Source organism: Odocoileus virginianus, chromosome 33 (assembly GCF_023699985.2).
Source record: "Odocoileus virginianus isolate 20LAN1187 ecotype Illinois chromosome 33, Ovbor_1.2, whole genome shotgun sequence".
NCBI lineage: Eukaryota > Metazoa > Chordata > Mammalia > Artiodactyla > Cervidae > Odocoileus > Odocoileus virginianus.
In genome coordinates, this window is record NC_069706.1 from 2,428,364 (window position 1) to 2,454,851 (window position 26,488).

At 52.9% G+C, this 26,488-nt stretch overlaps 1 protein-coding gene across 5 annotated transcripts; it reads left to right on the plus strand.

The window, feature by feature from the left end:
- The first annotated feature begins 3,086 nt into the window (after nt 1-3,086).
- On the plus strand, nt 3,087-26,242 carry ZNF213 (zinc finger protein 213). Of its 5 annotated transcripts, XM_070461107.1 has the most exons (9): nt 3,087-3,461; nt 3,925-4,065; nt 7,720-7,933; nt 8,179-8,270; nt 8,645-8,762; nt 10,193-10,297; nt 10,500-11,533; nt 22,052-22,057; nt 24,992-26,242. In XM_070461107.1, exons 2-9 carry the CDS (start codon nt 4,009-4,011, stop codon nt 25,427-25,429), a joined length of 2,064 nt encoding a protein of 687 aa, XP_070317208.1. In that variant the 5' UTR covers nt 3,087-3,461; nt 3,925-4,008; the 3' UTR covers nt 25,430-26,242. The 5 variants fall into 5 exon arrangements, with proteins under 5 accessions (XP_070317208.1, XP_020765529.2, XP_020765532.2 ...); XM_020909870.2 differs by lacking the exons at nt 22,052-22,057; nt 24,992-26,242 and having other exon boundaries at nt 3,090-3,213; nt 10,500-11,773; XM_020909873.2 differs by lacking the exons at nt 22,052-22,057; nt 24,992-26,242 and having other exon boundaries at nt 3,092-3,461; nt 10,196-10,297; nt 10,500-11,773.
- The last annotated feature ends 246 nt before the right edge of the window (nt 26,243-26,488 follow it).

Consider the following 26,488-nt stretch of genomic DNA (forward strand, 5'->3'; position numbering starts at 1 on the left):
GTCCTTCCAATGAATATTCAGAACTGATTTTCTTTAGGATGGACTGGTTTGATCTCCTTGCAGTCCAAGGGACTCTCAAGAGTCTTCTCCAACACCACAGTTCAAAAGTATCAATTCTTCAGCGCTCAGAGTTCTTTATAGTCCAGCTCTCACATCCATATATGACTACTGGAAAAACCATAGCTTTGACTAGACAGACCTTTGTTGGCAAAGTAATGTCTCTGCTTTTTAATATGCTGTCTAGCTTGGTTATAGCTTTTCTTCCAAGGAGCAAGTGTCTTCTTCTTCTTTTTTTTTTTTTTTTTCTTTTACAGTGGTTAACATTTGATCTGATATTACTCGATTATTCCTGTTTTTCTTGACATCTCACATTCCTTTATTTGCCTTATCATCTCTCTTCCCTAAGGCTAAATAAATCTCTGCAGTGCCCTGTCTCCAGCCTGGTTTAACCATCTTAATGAGTACATGTTTGTTTTTGTTTTTCTTATATCAAATGATTTTTCCCCCTAGTTTTTATTATCCTGACTGTTTTTGTAAGGTCCTCTTTAAGACCTGAATCAGCTCGCAGGCCAGTCTGGAGGGAATTCACAGAGTTATTGGCTTGACCAAAAATCCATTTTGCCCAACCCAGTATTTACTAAAGATGGCATTTCTTACTCAAGCTCACTGAAGTCACAGGATACCGGAATTGGCATTTGTTGAACATTTCCCACGCCTGAAGTTCCAAAAAGCCCCTTCATCCATGATAATTATCTTATAAACAGGCTCCTGAGGTAAGTATACCCCTAACCTGGTGGCCTGTGAATGAGACAGCAGATGTTTTCTCCTGGAATTGTATACAGTTCTTAAACTGCTTGTTGGTTTTAGTCATCTACATCCAAACATCAGGATATTTCACATAAAAATCTAATTCTTGGCTTTTCTTGAAAAATCCTCAAGTTTTTGGCGATATCGAACCCCAACCACCCCCTTTAAACAAAATGTGGTTTTTTGAGACCCTTGAAGTCCCTCTCACTCCAGTCTTACACCTCAAGCACTGATCGTTCACTGTACTACCTGGTTGTGAAGTGAAAGTCGCTCGGTCGTGTCTGACTCTTTATGACCGCATGGACTATACAGTCCATGGAATTCTCCAGGCCAGAATACTGGAGTGGGTAGCCTTTCCCTTCTCCAGGGCATCTTCAATACTACCTGGTTACTGAAGGCATTTAGGTTTTTGACCGCTTTACTTATTGACTCACTCTGCCCTGGTGCTTTTCTGAAGTCTTTAAGGGAGTGCAATTCTTATCAGCAAATATTGATAATCCTTCCTCCCAGACCTGCTCAGGCCTAGAGCAAGCCCTGGAATGGTTTCCTTTCATTTCCAAGGAGTTAATGTCTGTCATATAGTACGTACTCAATAAATATTTTCTGAACAGTTAAATAAATGCTGAGACTTCATTTGGTCCAGTTTAGGTGATCCCATAGTGGCATCCAAACCTCTGGGCTTTCTCAGTATCTCTGAAGTAGTCCCTTTTGCCTGATAGAGAAACATTTGCCCAGGAATCAGGACACACACACTCTCTCTGCCTTGGGTATACTCCTGAGTCTGCCATGTGTGAGACGGTCCACCTCAGGGCGAATTCCTTTACTCTGGACACCGACGTGATGAAGAAACACTCCCAGACTGCACAGTTCATCTTTTACAAGGCCCACTGTGCCTTTTCCCTCGGTTTATAACCCTCTCTGGCTTGAAAACAGTATTGACTCTTGATACAACTTTGTTCTCTTCTCTTTACCTTGAGGATTAAAACACCCGAAAATACTGACCAGAACCAAACTCCAGGGGTAATTTTTCTTTCATTAAAGTGATCGTAGAATCCCTCAGAATTCTAGGACTCCTAAAACAAGTTGAACTCCACAAGCAGAATTGCAAACCCAAAATGCTGCAAGGGCCAAGTGGGGAACCAAAGGTGGTAAACTGAGAGCAGACCCCTAATGGGAGGAATATGGGTACAGGGTTGCTCTGGTTCTGCTTTCTCAAGACAGCCAATCTTATGGGGACTCTCCTAAGTTTTAAGTTTGGGGATCTAAGTTTTTTTTGTTTGTTTGTTTGTTTTTAATTAAACCCTTGTTGAGCGCACACAGCAAGCACACCAAGGGGGCGGTACAGGGCCAGTGGTGTCTGTCTTCCTGGGTGACGTGGATGCATCTCGGAGGACTCTGATGAGCAGAAGATAGGGGGCCTGGGAACATTTCCAGGAGGACTCTTCCTGGTATTTGACTGCAGGGCTGACCCTCACCCCTTTCTTGACACCCGGTCTCCTGTGCCCTGTTAAAGAGGGATGGGTGCTTTGCCCCAGAAAGTGAAGCATAGTCTCTGCTCTCCATCTTGGGAAACTTAGTTCTCAGGGTCCGAAGGAAAGACAGAGGCGGAGGGGTGGACTATGAAGCCACCAGGGTTGTCTGAGGGTTTGGGACCCTGTGCTGGGTCAGGGGTGGCTGGCTCAGGCCCCTGTGTCACTTCTATCCCTAGCCTTGAGAGGGAGCTGGGGGTGGGGGGAAGGTGTCTAAAAAAAAAATCAGATTAATCCCACATCTTTCCAAGGTGTGAGGCATGTGGGGTAGGAGTGGGTAGAGAGTTGTTCCCAGGTCTCTCTGTTTCCTAGGATTGCTCTTAGGCAGCGAGACCTCCATGCCAGCCTTGAGGTGAACTTCAGGACCTGCTGACCACTCTGGGAGCCTTAAATGAAATCCAAGGATGTCTCCACGGAGACACCGATAAGACCTTCAGAAACTGTGTACTGAAAAGGACCACCGCGTCCCTCCACTGGGCAGTGTCCGTCCTGCAAGGACAGCTGCAAATTTGAAACGCTCTCAAATATCAAAATCCTTTGACAAAATCTATGTTCCCGCTTTGGCGCCCCTGCTTGGCTGGTTTCACGAGTACAGGCCGGGTAAAGCGGTCGTGAGCCAGCAAGGAGGATCTGGGGAGTTGTCTCCCGGCCGGCCGAGAGCAGGTGCAGCCGGTCTCGGGACCCCAGACCCGGAACCCTCCAGGCTGGGAACCCTATAGGGCTGCAGCTGCGCGGGGAACGGGATCTGGGAGGGACTTCCTGTCGTCCCTAATCCCAGTCTCCACCCGGCTCCCTGCGCCCGGTGCAGGCTGCGGAGACTCCCTTCCCCGGGGGCGGGGGCCCCGCCGCCCGTAGCGCCCCCTCCGCCTCCAAGTCGGTGAGAGCGGGGCTGGGAGGGCGCCTGGATCCCGAGAGCCGCGCGGGTGGCCGGCTGGCAGGAGGGGCCGGGGTCAAAGGTGGAAGGCTACGGGCTGGCGGGGAGAGGAGGAGGCCTGGACCGGGTTCGGAGAGAGGAAGGACATCATTCGCGCGGGACCGTGAGCAGGATGGACGCCCTGCCCGGGCGGGTGGTTGCAGCCGCAGGGAGGGCTGCTGAGAGCGGGCGGCTCAATTTCGGGATCCCAGGTGGGACCGAGTCAGGTCGAGCGCAGGGGTGTGTGTGTGTGTGTGTGTGTGTGTGTGTGTGTGTTTGTGTGTGTGTCCGGGGCCGGGAGACGCTGGGGCCTCGATTCCTCCGCCGAGCTGGCTACGGCGGGCGGGGCCCCATTCAGCACCTGTTTGGTAGCATCTCTGCAGATCTTTACGCTCCTGGTGACGGGAGTTACAGATTCCAAATTCCCCCAGCTTTCCCTAGCCCAGCTGCTCTGAGATTCGGAGTTGTTGCTTCAGTGATAAAGGGGACCACAGAAAACAGCATTCAGTCAGAACGAGGAACCAAAAACAGTTTAGAGAGGGAGGCCGTTGGAGGGCGTCCGGGGGGCTTTGTGTCCGTTTGGGGTCAAGGATGGGTCTGGGGACGAGGATGGGGATTTCGGGGCTTTCAGGGGGTGTCCAAGAGACGGTGGCTGATTTCCTTCTGCTCCTCCAGGCTCCTGGCCAGAAGCTGGAGGGGGCTTGGCCAACACGAGCACCAAACGACTCAACGGTGCTTTCTGGCTCTGAGATTTAAAAAATGTCTGCAGACGACGGAGGCATCCGAGCTACCCAGGACAAGGAGAGAGGCCGAGAGGTACCAACCGGGTGTTGGGAGGGGGAGGCATGCACTGGAAGGATTGGAGTGGGAGGGGATTTTCAGGGCAGGGCATTTGAAAAAGTTAGACTCTCTGAGGGAGCAAGGCTGGTAGATGGGTTCCGGGGTGTTGAAGAGAAGGAATGATGGGAAATACCTTCCACCTGGGAATGGACTTCTATGGGACTGATTTGCTTTGCCTGGTGAAATCATAGTCAGCAGACCAAAAGCTACATAAGATGGTAAGGGAGTTGCACGGGGGGTCCTACAGGTGGGATTTGCTCTGGGCAAATGAGCACATGGCAAGCCTCACCCCTCTGCCTGGGTCCCCAGCTCCTCTCACTCTGGGCTTGAGCACTTAATCCTTCCTGTACCTGTGTGTGTGTGATTAACAACCTGAGGGAGGACCAGGGTTACCAGCCATGGTGGAACCTGAGTCAGCTGCAGCCTAGTGTGTGACCTTGCACAGGGCCCTTGGCCTCTGGGAACCAGATGTGTCATCTGTAAAGTGCGGATCATGTGCCTGCCGTGCCCACCTGTCTCGCCAGGTGGTGGGGAGGCTGGGAGAAGATAATAGGCAGGGGAGTCGTCTGTGTGCAGCTCGTCAGCCTGTAGGAGCTCATTACTGCAGCTTGTAAACCAGCACCACCCTTGGCAACTAGATCCTGGGTCAGAGAAACATGGAACTCCTCAACTAGGATTCCAGTGGCTGCAAGTGCAAAGACAAATCAAGTGTTTTTTTTTTTTTTTTTCTGTGTTCATATCATAGAAGCACAAAGAATTTTTTTCCACTGCTCAGTTTCCCTTCCATCATGCCTTTGTAATACCCAGTGGACCTCATAGGTCCATAGCATTCTCTGCTGATGTTGGATTCTGTCAGCTCCCACCAGAGAGTGATAATAATAATTACCAGCACCGGTCTTTGTTCATCCAGAACTTTCTGGAGAAGGTAGCTCTTGTGTGTTACCAGTGCGGAGGCAGAGCAGCTGGGTCTCAGAGGCCACCTGGCCCAGGCATTTTGACTCCGGGCTTGAGGTGTTTCTTGTCCAGACCCTAACCTATACCCAGGTGGGAGGGGAGGTGGAGGGATAGACTTGAGTTCCCAGCAGGAGGCTGGCTGGTGCCCAGTGCTGTGGGTGAGAGGAGGCCTCACAGGACCTCCCAGTGCAAGGCAAGTGACTTTCCCCAATGCTCTGCTCTGCTTTGGGCTAAAAGGCTAGTGACCAGAGGTTATAGATTTCAGCCCCGGCAGCCTGACTCCAAAGCCTGCCCCTCAGCCTCCCAGAGTGCTGGGCCTTGAGGCTGCTGTTAAGGGGGCAGGGAGGGCCCTGGAAGTCCCACCGTGGGAGGCAGTGCTGAAGAGGACGAGCCTGAGAGTTTTCTTTCCATCAGACCTAGGTGGATGCAGGGACTCAACACATTTAGAGGTACCCTTGGACTTTTTCCAAATCAGAAACTCCAGCTTCTCTGACCAATTGAGTAAGGCCTGAAATGGGCCAAGGCCACAGGCTTTCCTGTCACTTTCAAGAAGTGGTTGCCCTGGAGGTGACTTGCGGGTCAGCTCCACTTGAGTTCCAATCTCGGTCAAGTCACTCCCAGCTCTGTGACTTTGGGCCATTGTCTGATCTCGGCGCCTGGGTGTGTTAGGTTCCTGTGTTTGCTGTAACAAGGGACCACAAAGTGGGTGGCTTAAAACAACCAGAATTTATTCTCTCACACATTTGAAAGCCAGAACTCCAAAATCAAGGTGTTGGCAGGACCCCTCCCAAGGCTCTAGGGGAGGATCCTGCCTGCCTTTCAGCTTCTGCTGGCTCCAGGTGTCCCTGGCTTCTGACAGCATCGTTCCAATCTCTACTAACAACTTCACGTGGCTTTGCCTCTGTTTCTATGCTCTCTTTTTTTGTTGTTTTGTTTTGACTTGTGGGGTCCTAGTTCCACGACCAGAGATGAAACCCTGGCCCTTGGCAGTGAAAGCTTGGAGTCCTAACCACTGGACCACTGGGAAATCCTTGTGTCCTCTCTTTATATACAGACACCAGTCACTGGATTTAGGGCCCAACTGATTCCAGGATGATTTCATTTCAAGATCCTTAGCTCATTACATCTGTGCTGAGTGGCTTCAGTTGTGTCCGACTCTTTGTGACTCTATGGACTGTAGACTCCATTATACCTGAAAGACCTTTAATCCAAATAAGGTTCCAAGTAGACATGAATTTTGGGGGAACACTATTCACCTGACCCAACCACACTTTGTTCATATATTCAGTTCAGTTCAGTCACTCAGTTGTGTCCGACTCTTTGCAACCCCATGAATTGCAGCACGCCAGGCCTCCCTGTCCATTACCAACTCCCGGAGTCCACCCAAACCCATGTCCATTGAGTCGGTGACGCCATCCAACCATTTCATCCTCTCTCGTCCCCTTCTCCTCCTGCCCCCAATCCCTCCCAGCATCAGGGTTTTTTCCAGTGAGTCAGCTCTTCGCATCAGGTGGCCAAAGTATTGGAGTCTCAGCTTCAACATCAGTCCTACCAATGAACACCCAGGACTGATCTCCTTTAGGATGGACTGGTTGGATCTCCTTGCAGTCCAAGGGACTCTCAAGAGTCTTCTCCAACACCACAGTTCAAAAGCATCAATTCTTTGGCGCTCAGCTTTCTTCACAGTCCAACTCTCACATCCATACATGACCACTGGAAAAACCATAGCCTTGACTAGACAGACCTTTGTTGGCAAAGTAATGTCTCTGCTTTTTACTGTGCTGTCTAGGTTGGTCATAACTTTCCTTCCAAGGAGTAAGCATCTTAATTTCATGGCTGCAATCACCATCTGCAGTGATTTTGGAGCCCAGAAAAATAAAGTCAGCCACTGTTTCCACTGTTTCCCCATCTACTTGCCATGAAGTGATGGGACCGGATGCCATGATCTTCGGTTTCTGCATGTTGAGCTTTAACCCAACTTTTTCACTCTCCTCTTTGACTTTCATCAAGAGGCTCTTTAGTTCTTCACTTTCTGCCATAAGGGTGGTGTCATCTGCATATCTGAGGTTATTAATATTTCTCCCGGCAATCTTGATTCCAGCTTGTGCTTCCTCCAGTCCAGTGTTTCTCATGATGTACTCTGCATATCAGTTAAATAAGCAGGGTGACAATATACAGACTTGACGTACTCCTTTTCCTATTTGGAACCAGTCTGTTGTTCCATGTCCACTTCTAACTGTTGCTTCCTGACCTGCATACAGATTTCTCAGGAGGCAGGTCAGGTGGTCTGCTATTCCCTTCTCTTTCAGAATTTTCCACAGTTTATTGTGATCCACACAGTCAAAGGCTTTGGCATAGTCAGTAAAGCAGAAATAGATGTTTTTCTGGAACGCTCTTGCTTTTTCTTAGAGAATAACAATCCACACTGCTCTGGGAGGTGTGAGGCTCACGTTGGAAAGAGGCGTCTGCCCCGTGGGCACCTGCAGGGCCATGCCCAGCCTCCCTTCCTTCCCCCACGGTCCTGCCTGCTGGTGGGCATGAACCAGGGTGTGCAGGTCTCAGGGACAGAGAGGGGAGCAGGGCAGCCTTGCACTTGGGTGTACACTCCGCCACTGCGGGGTGTGCCTCTGTGTCTCCCATCCTCCGTCCCATTGCTGATGCCGCTGTCATTCCTAGACTCCAGGTCATGGGCATTCTTGTCAAGAAATGCTCTCTGAGTCAGAGGGGACATTGCCTCTGGGAGAGGCCCGGGAGTCACCCCACATCAAGATGGAGCCAGAGGAGCCACACCCTGAAGGGATGTCGCAGGAGGCCAGAGCTCAAGGAGCGCGGGGCTGGATGCCCCTAAGCCAGGGTGCTAAGGAGAAAGTGTGTTTCCTGCCTGGAGGAGGTGAGACAGAAAACGGGGAGAGGGGCCCCTTCCCTGCTCCTAGCCCAGGTAGGGAGACCCGGGGGTCTGCCCTGCAGAGGCTGCCCCACTCACCCCGAGCCCACTGACCCTCCTCTCAGGTCAGGTTGGGGGTGGAGTTGGAGGCAGCGGGGGAGCCCCTGGTGGACCTGGCATTCGCTCACTCCCGGGAGCAGGAGGGCCAAGCAGGGCCAGGTGGCCACCTGAGGACCTCTCTCCTCTCTCAGCCCTCCCGGCCCCCCAGATCCCTCTGCTCTCCCGCGAGGGGAGGACCAGAGACCGGCAGATGGCCGCGGCGCTCCTCACCGCCTGGTCCCAGGTGAGTGTCCACGTCCAGGGCTGGAGGAAGAGCCAAAGGACGTGGAGGGACAGCGTCTGTGACGGAGCTGTGCTTCGGATCTGCGCGCTGAACCCGAGGGTGGGGGCCAGAGATCCTGAGCTTTGGAAGTGGTGCCGGAAGGGGGTCTTGCTTTTGTCCTCCGCTGTCCACAGTCGCATGGTTCTCGCCCCCAAAAGTCTTCCTTAGGCAGCTGCCCTGCCTCACCAGCAGACCCAGGGCGGGCCTCACTCCAGTCGGCAGGATGGGGGTCCAGGTCTGTCCTTGTCCTGGCACCACTGAGCGCCTCCACCACATCCCAGTGAGTCCCGGAGAGGGGGCATGTCCTGGAGAGGGGGCCTTCTGTGTTGTTTCAGATGCCGGTGACCTTTGATGACGTGGCTCTGTACCTCTCCCGGGAGGAATGGGGGCGGCTGGACCACACCCAGCAGAGCTACAGGGAGGTCCTGCAGAAGAGGAGCGGGCTGTCCTTGGGTAAGGGCTGGGGAATCAGAGCGGGACCCGTGTACCACCACCTCCTCCCCCTTTTCCAGGGCTTGAATCCCCTCTTGCAGTTTATCCGGACCTTGCTATCCTATAGAACCTTTCTAGTGGTGGATGTGTTCTTTCTGTGCCGATGTGGTAGCCACAAGCCAGATGTAGCTAGTGAGTCCTTGAAATGCAGCTGGAGCCACTGAGCTCTTTTATTTTAATCAGCTCAGATTTGAGTTGAAGTAGCCACGCATGGCCAGCGGCTGCCATGCTGGACAATGGCCACCTAGAGATTGCTTCTCTCTAGTTCTTTCCTAGCTTCTTCCAGTAGCTCCCCTTCCTCTCCCCTCCAAGCCCAGCTTCAGAGGTGTCTGAGCAGAAGCTTGGCTCTGGGTTGGGCTGCAGGCCCAGGGAATGGGGAACGGTGCCAACTGGTCCCTCCAGGCCTTTGACTCTGAGCTGTCACATCCCCTTCCCAGGGCAGCGTCCTCTTCTCAGAGGGGCCTTGGTTCCCTTGGTTTTTCTCATGGTGAGTAATTAAGTCCCAGGGCTTTGACTCCTCACTTTCAGGCTGTAGTTTTCATGACAGAATTTTATGAGGGTTTATGGGAAAATCAGAGCATTCATTCATTCATTTGGTCAGTCAGTCTGTCTGCCAGTGCATGCATGTCTGTTACACACCTGCTGGTCCCAGTGGAGCCACAGACTGGGTGATTCCACCCTCTGACTTTGGTGGTGGGCCTCAGGATCACAGCAGTGGCTCTGCTTACGCCTGTAATTATCTCAGGTTTGCTCGCCACCCAGTGTTGGGACTCTCCGGGGCCTCGGCCAGCAGGTCCAGGCAAGTCCTGGGAGATCAGAGGGAACCAACCTCCACTTGCAGCCCCATGGTGGGCCTCATGAATGCCCTAAACCACCCACTGGTCCACATGTTCCTCCCCTCCTATGGGGCTTGGATCAGGTCATGAAGCCCGGGGCCCCCACTGCTGTCTTCCTGACTTGAGCAGACTTCCCAGGCCCTCAAACCTGGGGGGCTTGGCAAATAGGCCGTTGGTCCCTGATTTCTGGGTGGTCAGTGTCCCTGTCTCTCTCACCCCAGCCCTCCCACCAGCCTCTCTCTGCCCACTGCCCCTCCCCCAGGAGCCCTGTTTGTGGTCCTGGGAAGGTGCAGGTGCAGGAGAGGAAGACTGCATCTGGATTCTTACTGAGGGGGCCACTGCTGGGGGCTGTGTGACACAGGGGTGGCCAGCCCTGAGAAGAGTGGACGATGCCTGGGAAACTGCGTCCTGAGAGGGTGTGGCCATCTGGTTTTGCCCTGCGTTTGCAGAGCTGCACCCCCTCTTTCACTCCATCATCTCTCTGGGGGATGGGTGCTGGTATCTCCCACTGTGCAGCCCGAAGGGCCCTGACTGAGCGCAGCGTCTCTTTCCAAGCAGGGTTTCCCTTCAGCAGACCCTTCTGGGCCTCTCAAGTGCAGGGCAAGGGCGAGGCCCCGGGCTCCAGCAGGCAGTTGGGACATGAGGAGGAGGAGAAAAGAGGTGCGTGCAGAGGGGACAGGGGGGCGGGGCAGTGGGGTCTTGGCTGTCACTCTTGGATGCCCCAGGTCAGCGCGGGCTGTTTCCTGTGGGGTGCAGACACACAGCCCTTCCTGGGGCGGGGCCACCTGCCTCCCCTCCTGTGTGGAGGTGGCTCTTGCTTCCAGGGTGCCCCACAGGTGCTTGCCCTCATCTCCATCTCCAGGACTCCCCTGGGGCCCTCATGAAAGCCTCTCTCTTGCTGGAAACCCTGTTCATCCAGGAGCGGTGGAGGCAGACAAGGAGGAGCTGGCTGCGTCGCTGGGAGCCCTTGGCGATGTAAAGTCCTTCAAAAGCAGAGTGGGAAGAGGCCAGGGGGAGGCCCCGCGGTGTGGGCAGCGAGCAGCCAGCGGCCAGAACTCAGGGCCAGCCAAGGGTGATCTGCAGCCCCGTCCCGTGGAGGAGGCACAGCTGGAATCAGCCCTGCCTGACACTGACCTCCCGAAAACCCAGGAGGGCCACTTCCCAGAGCAACCCAGAGAGGGGGGCACGGCCGCCCCCGAGAGCGGCGAGGAAGGCCTGGCGCTGGACAAGAAGACCTACAAGTGTGAGCAGTGCGGCAAGGCCTTCAGCTGGCACTCGCACCTGGTGACGCACCGGCGCACACACACGGGCGAGAAGCCCTACGCCTGCACGGACTGCGGCAAGCGCTTCGGCCGCAGCTCGCACCTCATCCAGCACCAGATCATCCACACGGGCGAGAAGCCCTACACCTGCCCATCCTGTTGGAAGAGCTTCAGCCACCACTCGACGCTGATCCAGCACCAGCGCATCCACACGGGCGAGAAGCCCTACGTGTGTGACCGCTGCGCCAAGCGCTTCACCCGCCGCTCAGACCTGGTCACCCACCAGGGCACCCACACGGGCGCCAAGCCGCACAAGTGTCCCATCTGTGGCAAGTGCTTCACGCAGAGCTCGGCCCTGGTCACCCACCAGCGCACCCACACCGGGGTCAAGCCCTACCCGTGCCCCGAGTGCGGTAAGTGCTTCAGCCAGCGATCCAACCTCATTGCGCACAACCGCACACACACCGGCGAGAAGCCCTACCACTGCCTCGACTGCGGCAAGAGCTTCAGCCACAGCTCGCACCTCACCGCCCACCAGCGCATCCACCGCAGCGTCTGGCCCTACTGCTGCCCGCTGTGCGGCAAGAGCTTCAGCCAGCGTTCCAACCTGCACCGGCACAAGAAGATCCACACGGCGAGGCCCAGGGCCCTGGCCATGCTGATGCTGGGAGCGGCCGGGACTCTGGCGGCACCCCCGCCTGCCCCTACCTAGGAGGCTGGGAGGGAGGGGCCGGGGCGTCTGCTGTGGGGGTGTGACCTGGGAGACCCAGGAAGAGAGGCGGAGAGGTGCTGGCATGGCGGTGGCAACCCGAGAGGAGCTCGGATGAGGACCAGGCATGCTCGCCGCAAATTAAAGGCCTTGGAGTTCAAGCGAAAGCCTATAGCTTCCTTTCATGGGGCCCTGGAAGCTGATCCTGGACTCGGGGTGGGGGGGGGGGGAGAGTGGAGACTCCCGGGGCAACTATGCATTCTCCCTCAGTCCTCTGAGAAGGCACCTTCCTCCCCAGCCTTCACCTGGCTTGGGAACCATTCCAGAATCTAGAAGTTTTCAACCTGAAGCCAGCTGGCCACTTCCACTGCTGTTGTCATTAGGTACTGACATTACCTACTGAGCCCTGGACCCTCCCATGGCTCTTTTCCTAGGGAGTCGGGAGCAGGGCAGAGTCAGCATGGGAATTCATGCTCAATGTCTTCTGCCTACCTTGTCTCCTGTCTCAGGCACTGGGGCCTGCATTTTGTGGCTGCACATTTTCACCTACATCCTGGGGTCCCAGCTTCAATCCAGTGAGGATTTCTCACTTACCAGGGACCCCCTACCTCTCCTGGTCCTTTCTGAGGCTGATGCCATCTCCCTCTCCTACTTCTCACCTCCTTGGCCTCTTTGCACAGTTCAGTTAAGCCTCTCAGTTGTGTCCGACTCTTTGCAACCCCATGGACTGCAGCACGCCCGGCTTCCCTGTCCATCACCAACTTCTGGAGTTTACTCAAACTCAAGTCCATCAAGTCCGTGATGCCATCCAACCATCTCATCCTCTGTCATCCCCTTCTCCCACCTTCAGTCTTTCCCAGCATCAGGGTCTTTTCAGACGAGTTGGTTCTTCACATCAGGTGGCCAAAGTATTGGAGTTTTAGCTTCAGCATCAGCCCTTCCAATGAATACAGGACTCATTTCCTTTAGGATTGACCGGTTTAATCTTGCAGTCCAAGGGACTCTCAAAAGAGTCTTCTCCAACACCACAGTTCAAAAGCATCAATTCTTCAGTGCTCAGTTTTCATTATAGTACATGTCCTTTGTAATTTGCCCTGCCTGAGACTGCCTGCCTGTTTTACCCTTCAGTTTAGTTCAGTTGCTCAGTCGTGTCCGACTCTGCCCTTGGCCCTGATGAAATGACAGAGTGCCTGATGAACTATGGACAGAGGTTCGTGACATTGTACAGGAGACAGGAATCAAGACCATCCCCAAGACAAAGAAATGCAAAAAAGCAAAATGGCAGTCTGAGGAGGCTTTACAAATAGCTGTGAAAAAAAGGGAAGTGAAAGGCAAAGGAAAAAGGAAAGATATACCCATCTGAATGCAGAGTTCCAAAGAATATCTAGGAGCGATAAGAAAGCCTTCCTCAGCGATCAATGCAAAGAAATAGAGAAAAGCAACAGAATGGGAAAGACTAGAGATCTCTTCAAGAAAATTAGAGATACCAAGGGAACATTTCATGCAAAAATGGGCTCAATAAAGGACAGAAATGATATGGACCTAACAGAAGCAGAAGATATTAAGAAGAGGTGGCAAGAATACACAGAAGAACTGTACAAAAAAGATCTTCATGACCCAGATAATCACAATGGTGTGATCACTCACCTAGAGCCAGACATCCTGGAATGTGAAGTCAAGTGGGCCTTAGAAAGCATCACTACGAACAAAGCTAGTGGATGTGATGGAATTCCAGTTGAGCTACTTCAAATCCTGAAAGATGATGCTGTGAAAGTGCTACACTCAATATGCCAGCAAATTTGGAAAACTCAGCAGTGGCCATAAGACTGGAAAAGGTCAGTTTTCATTTCAATCCCTAAGAAAGGCAATCCGAAAGAATGCTCAAACTACCGCAAAATTGCACTCATCTCACACGCTAGTAAAGTAATGCTCAAAATTCTCCAAGCCAGGCTTCAGCAACACATGAACCGTGAAATTCTGGATGTTCAAACTGGTTTTAGAAAAGGCAGAGGAACCAGAGATCAAATTGCCAACATCTGCTGGATCATTGAAAAAGCAAGAGAGTTCCAGAAAAACATCTATTTCTGCTTTATTGACTATGCCAAAGCCTTTAACTGTATGGATCACAATAAACTGGAACATTCTGAAAGAGAAGGGAATGGCAGACCACCTGACCTGCCTCTTGAGAAACCTATATGCAGGTCAGGAAGCAACAGTTAGAACTGGACATGGAACAACAGACTGGTTCCAAATAGGAAAAGGAGTACATCAAGTCCGTATATTGTCACCTGCTTATTTAACTTACTTAACTTATATGCATTATGAGAAACGCTGGGCTGGATGAAGCACAGGCTGGAATCAAGATTGCTGGGAGAAATATCAGTAACCTCAAATATGCAGATGACACCACCCTTATGGCAGAAAGTGAAGAAAAACTAAAGAGCCTCTTGATGAAAGTCAAAGAGGAGAGTGAAAAAGTTGGATTAAAGCCCAGCATTCAGAAACCGAAGATCATGGCATCCGGTCCCATCACTTCATGGCAAGTAGATGGGGAAACAATGGAAACAGTGGCTGACTTTATTTTTCTGGGCTCCAAAACCACTGCAGATGGTGATTGCAGCCATGAAATTAAGATGCTTACTCCTTGGAAGGAAAGTTATGACCAACCTAGACAGCATAGTAAAAAGCAGAGACATTACTTTGCCAACAAAGGTCCGTCTAGTCAAGGCTATGGTTTTTCCAGTGGTCATGTATGGATGTGAGAGTTGGACTGTGAAGAAAGCTGAGCGCCAAAGAATTGATGCTTTTGAACTGTGGTGTTGGAGAAGACTCTTGAGAGTCCCTTGGACTGCAAGGAGATCCAACCAGTCCATCCTAAAGGAGATCAGTCCTGGGTGTTCATTGGTAGGACTGATGTTGAAGCTGAGACTCCAATACTTTGGCCACCTGATGCGAAGAGCTGACTGGAAAAGACCCTGATGCTGGGAGGGATTGGGGGCAGGAGGAGAAGGGGATGAGAGAGGATGAGATGGTTGGATGGCATCACTGACTCAATGGACATGGGTTTGGGTGGACTCCTGAAGTTGGTGATGGACAGGGAGGCCTGGCGTGCTGCAATTCATGGGGTTGCAAAGAGTCGGACACAACTGAGCGACTGAACTGAGCTTGATGAAATTAAATGAAAACTTCAAGTCCCTAACCACTGGACCGCCAGGGAATTCCCCGGCCCAAGTCCTTGCTAAAGGCACAATGTCTTCCCCGGGCCGGGCTGAGGACTTCGGCTGATTCAGCACTGCGATAGCCTGAGAAACTCCTCCCAAACTCGTGTGACCTCGCGGAGTCCAAGGTCTGGAGGTCACCTCATATCCAGGAGGATCGGTTCCTTAAGGTCCCGCCCTTCCCACGTTGGGCTTTGCCAATCAAGTGTTGAGGCGGGGCTAAGGGGTGGGCTCCAGCAAAAGTGACCAATCACGACCGATGTTTGTTCTCTAGGGATTTCCTCCCCCTCAACCCCCAAGCCCCACGGTTGCCTGGCAACTGGTCCACGCTTTGGGCTTTGGAACTTCGCCTTTTCCGCTCAGCACAGGCTCCAGGCTACCACCGAGACCCGAAACCTCCTTCCTTCCTAGAGAGGGGGCGGACAGAAGGCGAGGGCCCGGGCCACAGCCGCTTCCAGCTTAGCTTCTCGCGCAGAGCTGAGACTTGATGCTGCCCAGAGACCACATGAGGCCCTGGTAATGACTGGCCTGTGCACGGTACCCGGCGAGTCGTGGCCCCGGCACAGAAGCTCAGCGAGAGCCCAGACACCTCCAGCCGGCACTCTAACACCTTCTGAGCCTTAGAGCAGGGCCTATAACTGGGCTGCCTGAAGAGTCGGGCGTGGAAACGGCCTGAAGGAGACCTTGATTCTTTTGCTGGGAGCCGGAAAAAGTGAGGCAGTCCATGCTGGAGGGGGGACGTGGTGATGAGTGGCGCGCAGGGGTGGATGGTAAAGGGCGAGGAAACGTTAAATAGGGGCTTTGCTGCATTCACTCCTTCATTTTTCAAATACGAAATGAAAACGTGCCTTCCAGGTCTTTTGCTAAATATCGAAGAATAAGCGATGAAAAAGCCAGACAAGATCCGTGCCCTCAAGGGGTTCCGCTCTAGTAAGGGGGACTAACAAGCAGTGTAAACGTATAAATGACATATGCATTACTTGCAAGTAGTGACAGATGCCAGAAAGAAAGAGGTACTGGTTGTCGGAGACGGCCTCTCCCAGGAGGGGACGTTCAGGCTTTGGGGTTAGGACCTTCCAAGCTAGGGGAACAGAATGAATAAAAGCCCTGCCCTGAGGAAGAGATTGATGTTCCAGGAGTTGAAATGACACCAGTGGTGGAAGGGAGGGGTGGGGGTTGGTTAGAAAGGTGAGACTTGAGAGAAGCTGTGGCCTGAGATTTCTCCCTGGTGTCTTGTGTGAGGGGTGGAGAACCGGCAGTTATGAAGATGGTCCGACCGTCCGCACTCTCCTGCTCCTCGGCCATCCCGAGATGTGTGATCAGGCGGCAGGTTTCCTGCCTGGGTTGCAGAGGCAGGACTCTGTGGCTTGTGCCTGTCACCGCCTGGAGCTAATGCCAGTTTTTCTGTTCTCAACTAACAAAGCATCAGGTGAGCCGTAATGATTAAGCTCCAACAGGCCACTGACCAGAACAAGCTGGGCTCAAATCTTCCAGGGAAAGTGGAAAAGATGCCTGGGAGGTCCTAACTCCTGCTGCCTCTCATGCAGGAGTCCTCTTTCCTGTGGCATGACCATTTGACAGGCTCTTGGTGATGCATATCCCTGAGAATAACCATTCTGTATTGAATGTTTCCTTGTGTTAAAAGTTAGTATTGGACTAAGTGGTCTATGTGTATTCTCTCATTTATTTAATCTTTATAACAACCCTATGAGGTAATGAATCAGGATTCAACAACTGCAAATAATAGAGACCCAAAATAAAGATGATCTTAAAAAAGACCAAAGTGAATTTCTTTTTCTTTTTTTTTGAAGTGAATTTCTTAAGACAACACCTGGAGGTGGGCTGGAGATAGCTTATGGCAGGACTGGCATGGCAACCCTAATCCACAAAATCAGTAGAGACCTAGACTTCTCCAAGCCTGCTGACCTCACCACCATTAAAGTCTCACCTCACGGACCCCAAACAAGCAGTGGGACTTAACCATATGTGCCAATTTTAAAAATTTTAACCAAATGGGAATATTATGTACAACTTCATGTTAATAAATCTGAAATTGTTGATGAAAGGGATGATTTCCTAGAAAAATCATAATAACAAGATTTAGTCAAGATCACATGGAAATTCTGAATATCCAGTATCCCATAGAGAAATTATAAAAGTAAAAAATATGTATTTTTACCATTTTTTTTTAAAGACTGAAAGAAAATCTGATTTTAGCTTGGGTTTAGATTTGACAGGAAAGGCACTAGGACCATTGTCAATTTTCCAGTATGCTGGGTGAGAAGACAGACTCAGGTCAAAGGATTTGAACATTATTTGCTTGAGATAGGGAAATTAGCTACCCCTGCATAAAGTGCACACTATGTGTGCATGCATGTACTTAGTCGTGTCCGACTCTTTGCGACCCCATGGACTGTAGCCTGCCAGGCTCCTCTGTGCATGCAATCTCCCAGGCAAGAATAAACTCTTAGCAGGCAGTAATGCTAGTTAGGGTTTACATTCTGGTTAAAATAGAGATCCAAAATAAGAGTGGCTTAACCTCAGTATCTATTTCTCTCTTATACCATCATCTAGGCATAAATCCACCCACAATAATCAGGAATCCAGGTACTTCCATCTTCTTGCTTTGACACCTCTAGCATTAGTGTCATCTGCATGGTCCATGCCCCCATGTCCAAATTCCTGCTAGCAGTTGGGAAAAAAAGTAGGAAGACAGAACCCCTTTCTAGTAAGATACATACAGCACATCTGCTCATGTATCATTGTCTTCAATATAACTACATGGTCATACTTTAATGCAGGAGACTGGGAAATATATATTCTTTATTCTTAAGGGCCATATGCCCACTGAAAACTTATTATTGAAAGGGAAAACTGATACTGAGGAACCACTTTCTTCTTCAAATGAGAATAGATGCTCCATAATACAAGCATGGAAATATATATGAGAGACAAACAAAAAGTATTTTCATTACTCAAGCCAATGATGCCTGTTGTGCTGAATTTTTTTCAATACTTATTTCTTTTTATTCATTCATTTATTATTTTTAGCTGCACCAGGATCTTAGTTGTGGCATGTGGGATCTAGTTCCCTGACCAGGGATTGAACATGGGCTCGCTGCATTGGAAGTCCAGAGTCTTAGCCATTGGACCAGAGGGAAGTCTCTGTCCTGATTTTTATCACTTTGGGAGTTCTGGACAATGCTCTAGGACAAAGAAAAATAATGAGTAAAAATTTTAGAAATGAATATAACTTTTGTGGAAAGAAAAATTTTACTCTTTACATTATATATTTATATTTTCTAACTAGAAAAATAAACTAAAACTACCAGAAGGGAAAGAAAATGCAAAAAAAAAGAAAAGAAAAGAAAATGCAATAAGATGGGTCAGCTTCAATATAATTATATACGAATAATTTAGCAACTACAAGCAATGCCAAAAAGAGTATTTTCTATGTGTGCCGGCTATTAATTTATTGTCTCTCAGACCCCCCAGTAAACCCTTTTGGTCCTGCTTTGTGATAACGGAGCCTGATTCTTAGACGTTTCTTCTTCGCCAGCCAACCAGATGTTAGTCTTCGTCAGTAGAGGGCGTTGAAAGAACACTAAGGCCACAATGGGAAAAAAAGTCCTGCGCCGTTTTCCACTGGGGCCAGTAGGGGGCGGCGAGGGAGCCCGTTGACATCCACGTCATCAGTCTTAATAGAATAGCCTGGGCTCATGCCGTCCAGTAAGTTGTTCAAATACAGAAAGATGTATGCAGTAAAGATCTACAAATACAGAAAAATGGACACAACCTAAGTGTCCACGAGTAAGAGACTTTAACTGGAATATGGAAATTTCATGCTTTGAAATACTGTGCAGCTTGCAAGATGCGTTTTATTTATAAACGCTTATTTGGAAACATACCTTCGATAGACTTTTGAGCCAACGAAACATTACTTAAATAGAACGGTTCCAGATTTATATTAGAAATATTCATAGAAGTAGAACACTGAAATATTAATAGTGCTTATTTCTGAATGACTTTACTAGAGATCCTTTCAGTTATCTTCAGTTATTCAACAAATATTGTGCCGGGCACAATATTTTAGGTGATGGAAGTAAAGCAGTGAAAAGTCTGATCTCATGAAAATTATAGTCAAGTAGTGGATTCAAATACTATACAAATACATCAGGTAGTGGTAAAAGTTAGGAAGAAAAATAAGGTAGGGCAGAGGCATAGCAGCGAGGGGAGGTAGGGGGCAGGAGCTGTTTACATAGAGTTAGGAAAAACCACCTCGGTGGAGTGCCACGTGAGCTAAGTAAGGAAGCTAGCTTTGCGGATATGGATACCTTGACAAGTTTATTTTCTTGCCTACACTAAGGATGCAATTCTTGCATAATCAAACAACAACCAGACAAGAAAGGATTTTCCACTTCAGAAAAATATTTTGGAGCCTCAGATCTCCAAGTCGAGTAACAGGGTGGGAGCACGGACAGATGTACAAAGTTCTTCCGATGCGGTCCCCCTGCTTCAGATTCTCCCCAGCGCGGAGAGCCCCGCTGTCCTTCAGTCAAATCTATCGGTGGCAGAGGGCGGGGCTCCTTCGGGGTGAGCGTCACCGACCGCCGCGTCCGGCTGAGAGACCCTGGCCGACTCTCAGGAACAAAGAATCGCCGCCGGAGGTCCCCCGCCCCTCACTGAACTGCTTCCCCAGCAAGCTCCACGCTCCACTAAGAGCGGATGAAGACTTGGGCGGGACCCTAAAAGCTACAAAGGAGTTTCCGAGCGCCGAGCTTCAGCTCCTGGACCACCGTCCCCTCAGTCCTCGAACCAATCTGGAGCGGGAAATGCCCGCGGAAGGAAGAGTCCGCGTCGGAGTATCCCTTCTGGCGGAGCTGGCGTCCCACTCGTAGCTGGGATAAGCCATGTATCTGCCCACCAGGCCAATCTTGGCTCCCCCTTTACGCCCTTCACGGGCCAGAGGAGCACAGAAAAACTGAAAAACCGAAACGGAATAAGACAGTGCGAGTCTCCTCAGTCTGGGGGAATGGGTGTGGCTGCGCATGGGTCACTGCCTTCTGATTGGCCATCCTTGGGTATTCTGCCCATATATTGGCCACCCGTCAGAAAGAAGGCGGGTAGAGTGGGAGAACGGCCTCCTGGGGAGTGTAGTGCTTCGTGCGTGCCTCGACGCGTGCTCTATGTCGCTTCCCGGCGGGCCCCGCGCGAACTTCCGGCGCCCGGAGCAGGCGGCGGAAACTGGGATCGCCTGGGCGGCTGTGGGCGGTGTGTGTCTAGAGAGGGGCGGGACCGGCGACGCGCCCCGCCGGGCTCCTTAGGTTTAGTACGGGTCTCTGGGTGACCCGGCCCGGCCCCCATAGGAGGCGTAGGCCGAAGGGGTCGGTGGAGGGGCCGCTTGGAGGTGCGGAGGGGAAAGCCTGGGGCGTCGCTTCAGCCGCCCGCCCCTCCGCCTCTCATCTCCGGGCAGGCAAGGCTCCTGGGACCCTGGCGGGGCTCCGGCCGGGTCCGCGCTCCCGACTGCCGAGTCCTGCTCAGCGACTCTGGTGAGTCCCTGGCTCTCTCCGAGCGGAGCCTCCTCCTCGGTCACTGGAGGATGAGCGTGGAGAGCGTACCTTTCAGGGGTGTTGTAAGCAGTAGGAGAATAAAGTAAAGGACGTGCTTCGCGTGTAATAGAAAAGAATTGGAAACGATCTGAGTGCCTCGCTCAGCTGGGGTGGGTACTCATTGAGAAACAAGTATATCCGTACTGCAGGATCTCCTGGAGTGGCTGATGAAGAAGCATTGTTAGGTAGAAAGGCAGATTACTAAATCGTATTGCAATAAGAACTGATTTATGTAAAAACACGCACAAAGCACTCCCCTCCCTCCCTCTCCCCCCATTTCTGTGGATACATTTCCAGTAATTGCCCTGGGAAATATTTGGGAGGTCAGCTCTCAGACTGTTAATGGGGGAGCAGCTGCATGTGGAAGGGAAGAATTTCTCTTTGATGTATTACTGTATTGTTTAAATCCCCCCTTTTATTACAATGGTTCATAATCACTTTTTTTCTTGAAACAAAAAGCAATTAAAGGGCTTCCCTGGTGGCTCAGTGGCGAAGAGTCCGCCTGCCAGTGCAGGAGACAGGGGTTGGATCCCGGATCCAGGAAGACCCCACAGGCCCCAGAGCAATTAAGCCTGTGCCCACAACTCCTGAGCCCACGTGCCACAACCTGTGTAGCCCCTGTGCTCTAGAGCCTGTGCTGGGCAACAAGAGAAGCTAGTTCAATGAGAAGCCTGTTCAGGGCAACTATAGAGAGTAGCCGCACCAATCTCCACGACTAGAGAAAAGCCGGCGCAGCCAAAAGTAAAATAAATAATTAAAAATACTTTTTAAAAAGCAATTGTAAAAACCCAAAATACACACGTTTCAGGACTGTCGTGTAGAGTTGCAATAAGGTGTAAGTATGTGTCATGTTCATGTGTATCTATGGATAATGGATGGCTCCAGGTGGTGTCTGTCTTATGGAATTAAGTTTTCAGATTGAGAAAGATAATACAGCACATATATTGTATAACAATAACACTACCAGGAGAATCTGGGACAACACTCAGTAATCAAAATATTAGTTAAAAAAAAATTTTTTTTTTTGGGAAGCACCACCAAGTTTGCAGAATCTTAGTTCCTCAACCAGTGATTGAACTCAAATCCCTGGCAGTGAAAGCATCAAGTCTTAACCACCGAACCACCACAGAATTCCCAGTTAAAAGAATTTTTTTTTAATTGAAGAATAATATACAGAAAATACATCAGAAGTTCAGCTTGAGAGAAGGAAATGGCAACCCACTCCAATATTCTTGCCTGGAAAGGTCCATGGAAAGAGGAACCTGGCGGGCTGCAGTCCATGGGGTTACATGACTGAGCATGTGTGCATGAGGGTGGAGGGAGATGGGTTGGTAGCAATAAACTGGTAGAACGAAAAAAAAAAAGTTCAGCTTGATGAATTTTTATGAGCTGAACAAATACATTAATATTTCTGCCATACAACATATGAACATTTACATTACCTGGGATAAAAGGAGATTATAAATATGCTCGTCTCACGTCAGTAGACCAGATGGTGAAAACCTGGGAGTTTGGGATTTTGGAACTGAGGATAAGGGGCCATGGGCCTGTGTAGGTAGGAGAGAGAGAGAGAAGCGTGAGCTAAAGATCAGAGGAGTGCATAGAAAAGGCTTCAGGGTCAGGTGGAATTGGAGCTAGAGTCCCTGGACGTCCTTCCAGGCTGGTGCTTGCTCATATTCCACCCCACCCCCACTTTCTTGCTCTTTGCCCAGGAGTGCCCGTCCAGATGCCAGCCCCACTGGGGAACCCTCTGGGAGACTGAAGACCCAGGCTGAAGCTGACTGGCCCTGAGCCCTAGGCCAGGGCGATGGCAGCCCCCCCAGAGCCTCAGGACCAAGCCCCTGAGGAGAGAGAAGGGCTTCTGATCGTGAAGGTAGAAGATTCCTCCTGGGAGCAGGACCCTGCCCGGCCAGAGGACTGCGGGGACCCAGAGGTGTGCCGCCGGCGCTTTCGGCAGTTCTGCTACGGGGATGTGGGCGGGCCCCACGAGGCCTTCAGCCAGCTCTGGGAGCTCTGCTGCCGCTGGCTGCGGCCCGAGCTGCGCACCAAGGAGCAGATCCTGGAGCTGCTGGTGCTGGAGCAGTTCCTGAGCGTGCTGCCCGTGGGCGTCCAGGACTGGGTGTGCCAGCGGTGCCCAGGCAGTGGCGAGGAAGCTGTCGCCTTGGTGGAAGACCTGCAGAAGCAGCCAGTGAAAGCTTGGTCACAGGTGAGGGGCCCCCTCCCACATCCTGGGGGCACCTGGATGGCACATGAACTGAGGAGAGCTGGCTGTCTCCCTAGAGATGAGTCCTTGACGGGTCAGAGGCGGGGGTGGGGGAGGACACGGAGAGCCGAGGGAATGTCCACAGGAACTTGTCATAATGTGTGGCCTTTCTGAAAGACACCGTCCAAGTGAATCTGGTTTCTTTTTGGTGACTTTGGAGGGTAGCAGCAGGACCAGAGGGGGCATGTTCCAAGAAAGCAGCTTTTAGCTCCACAGGATCTGCAAACGTTTATTTGTGTTCTTGGAAAGCATCTGGGGAGATGCTGATGTGTTTCTGGGGAGTGGGGTCCTGCCCTTGACAGGAAGGTCTCCCACCACGGCCCCTTGCTAAGTGGCTCTCTGATTCTGGCCTTTGGAGGCTGGTCCTTGCCTCGTGCTTGGTCGGGGACATAGCACTGCCTGGTCTGTCTTCTGGTCTTCCCGGGGGGCCCCATGCTGACCACCTTGCCCACCCCAGCCTCCTGAGGAATGTGTCCTGTGTCTCCTTCCTAGGGATTAAACTCTGTCTCCCCGGTCTGGTCTCGATGCTGATGAGCGTGTTGTGGTTCCTGCACAGGATATGCCCTCAGAGCGGGCGGAACCCGAGGCTGCATTCCAGGGGTCCCAGGCCCAGGGGCCTCCCCGGAGGGCGGGGACACGAAGCCGGCCACCTGTACCCTGGGAGCCGCACAGCCGTGGTGGTGAGTAAGCTTGAAGGCGGCAGAATGGCTGGTCAGGGGCCTGAGTCCTTCCCAGGCGTTGCACTAAGGGAGCAGGTAGGGTGTTTCTGTTCCAGGAAGGCAAGGGGTGTGTGTGTGTGTGTGGGGGGGTATTGTGTGCAAGGCATGTGTGGTGTATGTGCGAGGCATGTGTGTGCAAGGCATGTGTGTGCGTGCAAGGCATTTGTGTATGGTGTGTGCAAGGCATGTGTGTGGTGTATTGCGTATCTGTGTGTGTGGTGTATGTGTGTGGCATGTGTCCTGTGTGTGTGTCTGTGTGGTGTCTGTGGTGTGTGCATAGCATGTATGTGTGTGTGGCGCGGGTGTCTGTGTGTGTGTGGAGTGGGTGTCTGTGTGGAGTGTGTGTGGCGTGTGTGTGTGGGTGTGTGTGGTGTGTGCATGGTGTGGGTGTGTCTCTGTGTGTGTGACATGGGTGTCTGTGTGTGGCATGGGTGTGTGTGTGTGGTATGTGTGGAGTGTGTGTGGCATGTGTGTGTGTGTGTGTGTGGTGTATGTGTGTATCTGTGTGTGGCGTGGGTGTCTGTGTGTGTGTGGCGTGGGTGTCTGTGTGTGTGTGTGTGTGAGAAGGACAGCATGTGAGAGCCCTTAATGCCGGCCTGGGCTGGGCTCTCTGAGGCTCCCTTCTTCCCCGCAGCCCAGCTTCCAGCTCTTAAACAGGGGAACACCAGTGAGACGACAGATACCTGCTTTGCCTCTGGGGTGAGTTACCCGTCCCTTTGTCCCTCTGACGCTGATGAGTCCCTGAAATGGGTCTCTCCTCACCAAGGCCTCCTCCATCCCTCCTTTTCCTGCCAGAACCCATCCTGTTCCCATCCCAGCGCCCTTCCTATCTCCACCCATACCTGCCTGGGGAGTCCTGAGCAAGGCAACTCTGAGCTGGGCTTCCTCACCTCATTCTAGGGACCTGTGACATTTGGAGACATTCCCTTTTATTTCTCCCGGGAAGAATGGGGGTCCCTGGACCCTGCCCAGAGGGATCTCTTCTGGGACATAAAAAGGGAGAACTCTCGGAACGTTGCCCTGGGTAAGCATTGGGCACAGCAGGGGCCTGGGTGGGATCCCAGGCATAGATTGTTTAGGCCTGTAGTTTGTAAGTGGAAGGTGAGGTAGATCGGTCAGGCCTGTAGTTAGTAAATACCTCTGCTGCGGAAGCCTGGCAAACCCCTTGGGTGCTCCAAACGGCTTCTCTGCCGTCATTTTCTCATGTCCCCGTTGCACGGAGGCTGGTCTGCTGGAGCGCAGGGCTGTCAGCCTGAGCGCCCAGGCGCTAGCCTGGAGCTCCGTTCCTGCTCCCCTCTGCTGTGGCCCCGGAACCGCGTGGCAGTTAAGAGGCTGCCTACTACACGCTTGCAGGTTTGGGACGCAGGAGCCACAGTGAGAGGTCCCAGCTGGAGGAGGTGGTGACGGCGCTCCCGGACCAGGCTGCTGGCGACGAGACCACATCCTGGAGGCCAGAGGAGGCCGAGGCCTGGGAGGGCGGAGCCCGGCCGGGGGCGCCCCGGGGGCGGGGGGCGGGGGCGCCGCGGGGCCGGCCGCCCACGCGCCGGCGGCAGCTCCGGGACCTGGCGGCGGAGAAGCCGCACAGCTGCGGCCAGTGCGGCAAGCGCTTCCGCTGGGGCTCCGACCTGGCGCGCCACCAGCGCACGCACACGGGCGAGAAGCCGCACAAGTGCCAGGAGTGCGACAAGAGTTTCCGCAGCTCCTCGGACCTGGCGCGCCACCAGGGAGTGCACACGGGCCAGAAGCCCTTCTCCTGCGCCCAGTGCGGCAAGAGCTTCAGCCGCAGCGCCTACCTGGCTGACCACCAGCGCATCCACACAGGCGAGAAGCCCTTCGGCTGCAGTGACTGCGGCAAGAGCTTTTCGCTGCGCTCCTACCTGCTGGACCACCGGCGCGTGCACACGGGCGAGCGGCCCTTTGGCTGCGGGGAGTGCGACAAGAGCTTCAAGCAGCGCGCCCACCTCATCGCCCACCAGAGCCTGCACGCCAAGATGGCCCAGCCTGTGGGCTGAGGGCCGGAGCGGCACCCCCCACATCCGAATCCACCATCTCAGCGGCGGGCTCCCCGCTCACAGAACCCGCCGGCCCTACCCTCCTGGGACCCTGGCTGACGCCCAGGGCATGCAGTCCCCTGTGACCTCGCTGCCAGACCTCTAATGCTCTGAGGTTTTTCTTGCCCCTGGTTTTCTGGAGCCCCAGCACATTGTAGGCGGGTGGGCTGAGAACAGGGGAGAGGGAAGTCTGAGGACTCAGGCAGGGCCTGGAGCCCCATTGCAGAGCCCCCCTCAGCCCTGCTTGGCCCTGTGGCTCTTTGTTCCCAGCCTCTGGGCTGGGTCCATGGGCCAGGCATTCGGTCCTGCCATCCTGTGCCTTCCGGTGGGAGGGAGGCTAAGCCTCAGGGTGCTGCTGGGGTCAGGCGAGGGATCAGCCCACACCTGTGATGTGGATCCTGGGCTCCACCCCTTTCCATTGCCAGGCTCTGGCCTGTCCCAGCAGCCCAGAAGCTGCCCGCCTCTGCTCTGAGCCAACCTGCCTCTGGCTGAGTTCCCGAGAGTCACCCTCCACCAGCTGGGGAGGGCCGTTGTGGGCTCTAGGGACAGAGGCCCACTGTGCAGACTCAGAACAGGGCTGGCCGAGGCCCGCTGCCCCCTGCTCCCCTGGGGTCTCGAGGTTTACGGTACTTCACCCTGCTCTGTCCACGAGGCGCTGCAGTCCCTGCAGAAGGGCATTCACAGGGACTGACCACAGGCCCTCCCAAGGAGCTGGCCCAGCTGGCCTTAGCAGGGCAGCAGAAAGGCGAGAATAAACTTGAAAACTTCCTCCAAGCTGCTCTTGTTCTTTAGGTGGCCGCTGGGGGGCGGGGGCGGGCCTGGGCCTCCTGACCTGGTGGTCCTGGTAGCCCGTGGTGCTGGACAGTCATCGGGTGGGGCCACCATCTCAGCTTCCGGGCGGCCTGGGCCCCAGGGGCTGCCGTGAGCCTCAGGGGCGTCCCCGTGTCAGCCAGTGCCTGCCCCGTCTGAGGACAGCTGGCACACCCCTCCTTACCCCACAGGAGACTGGGCGGCTAACTG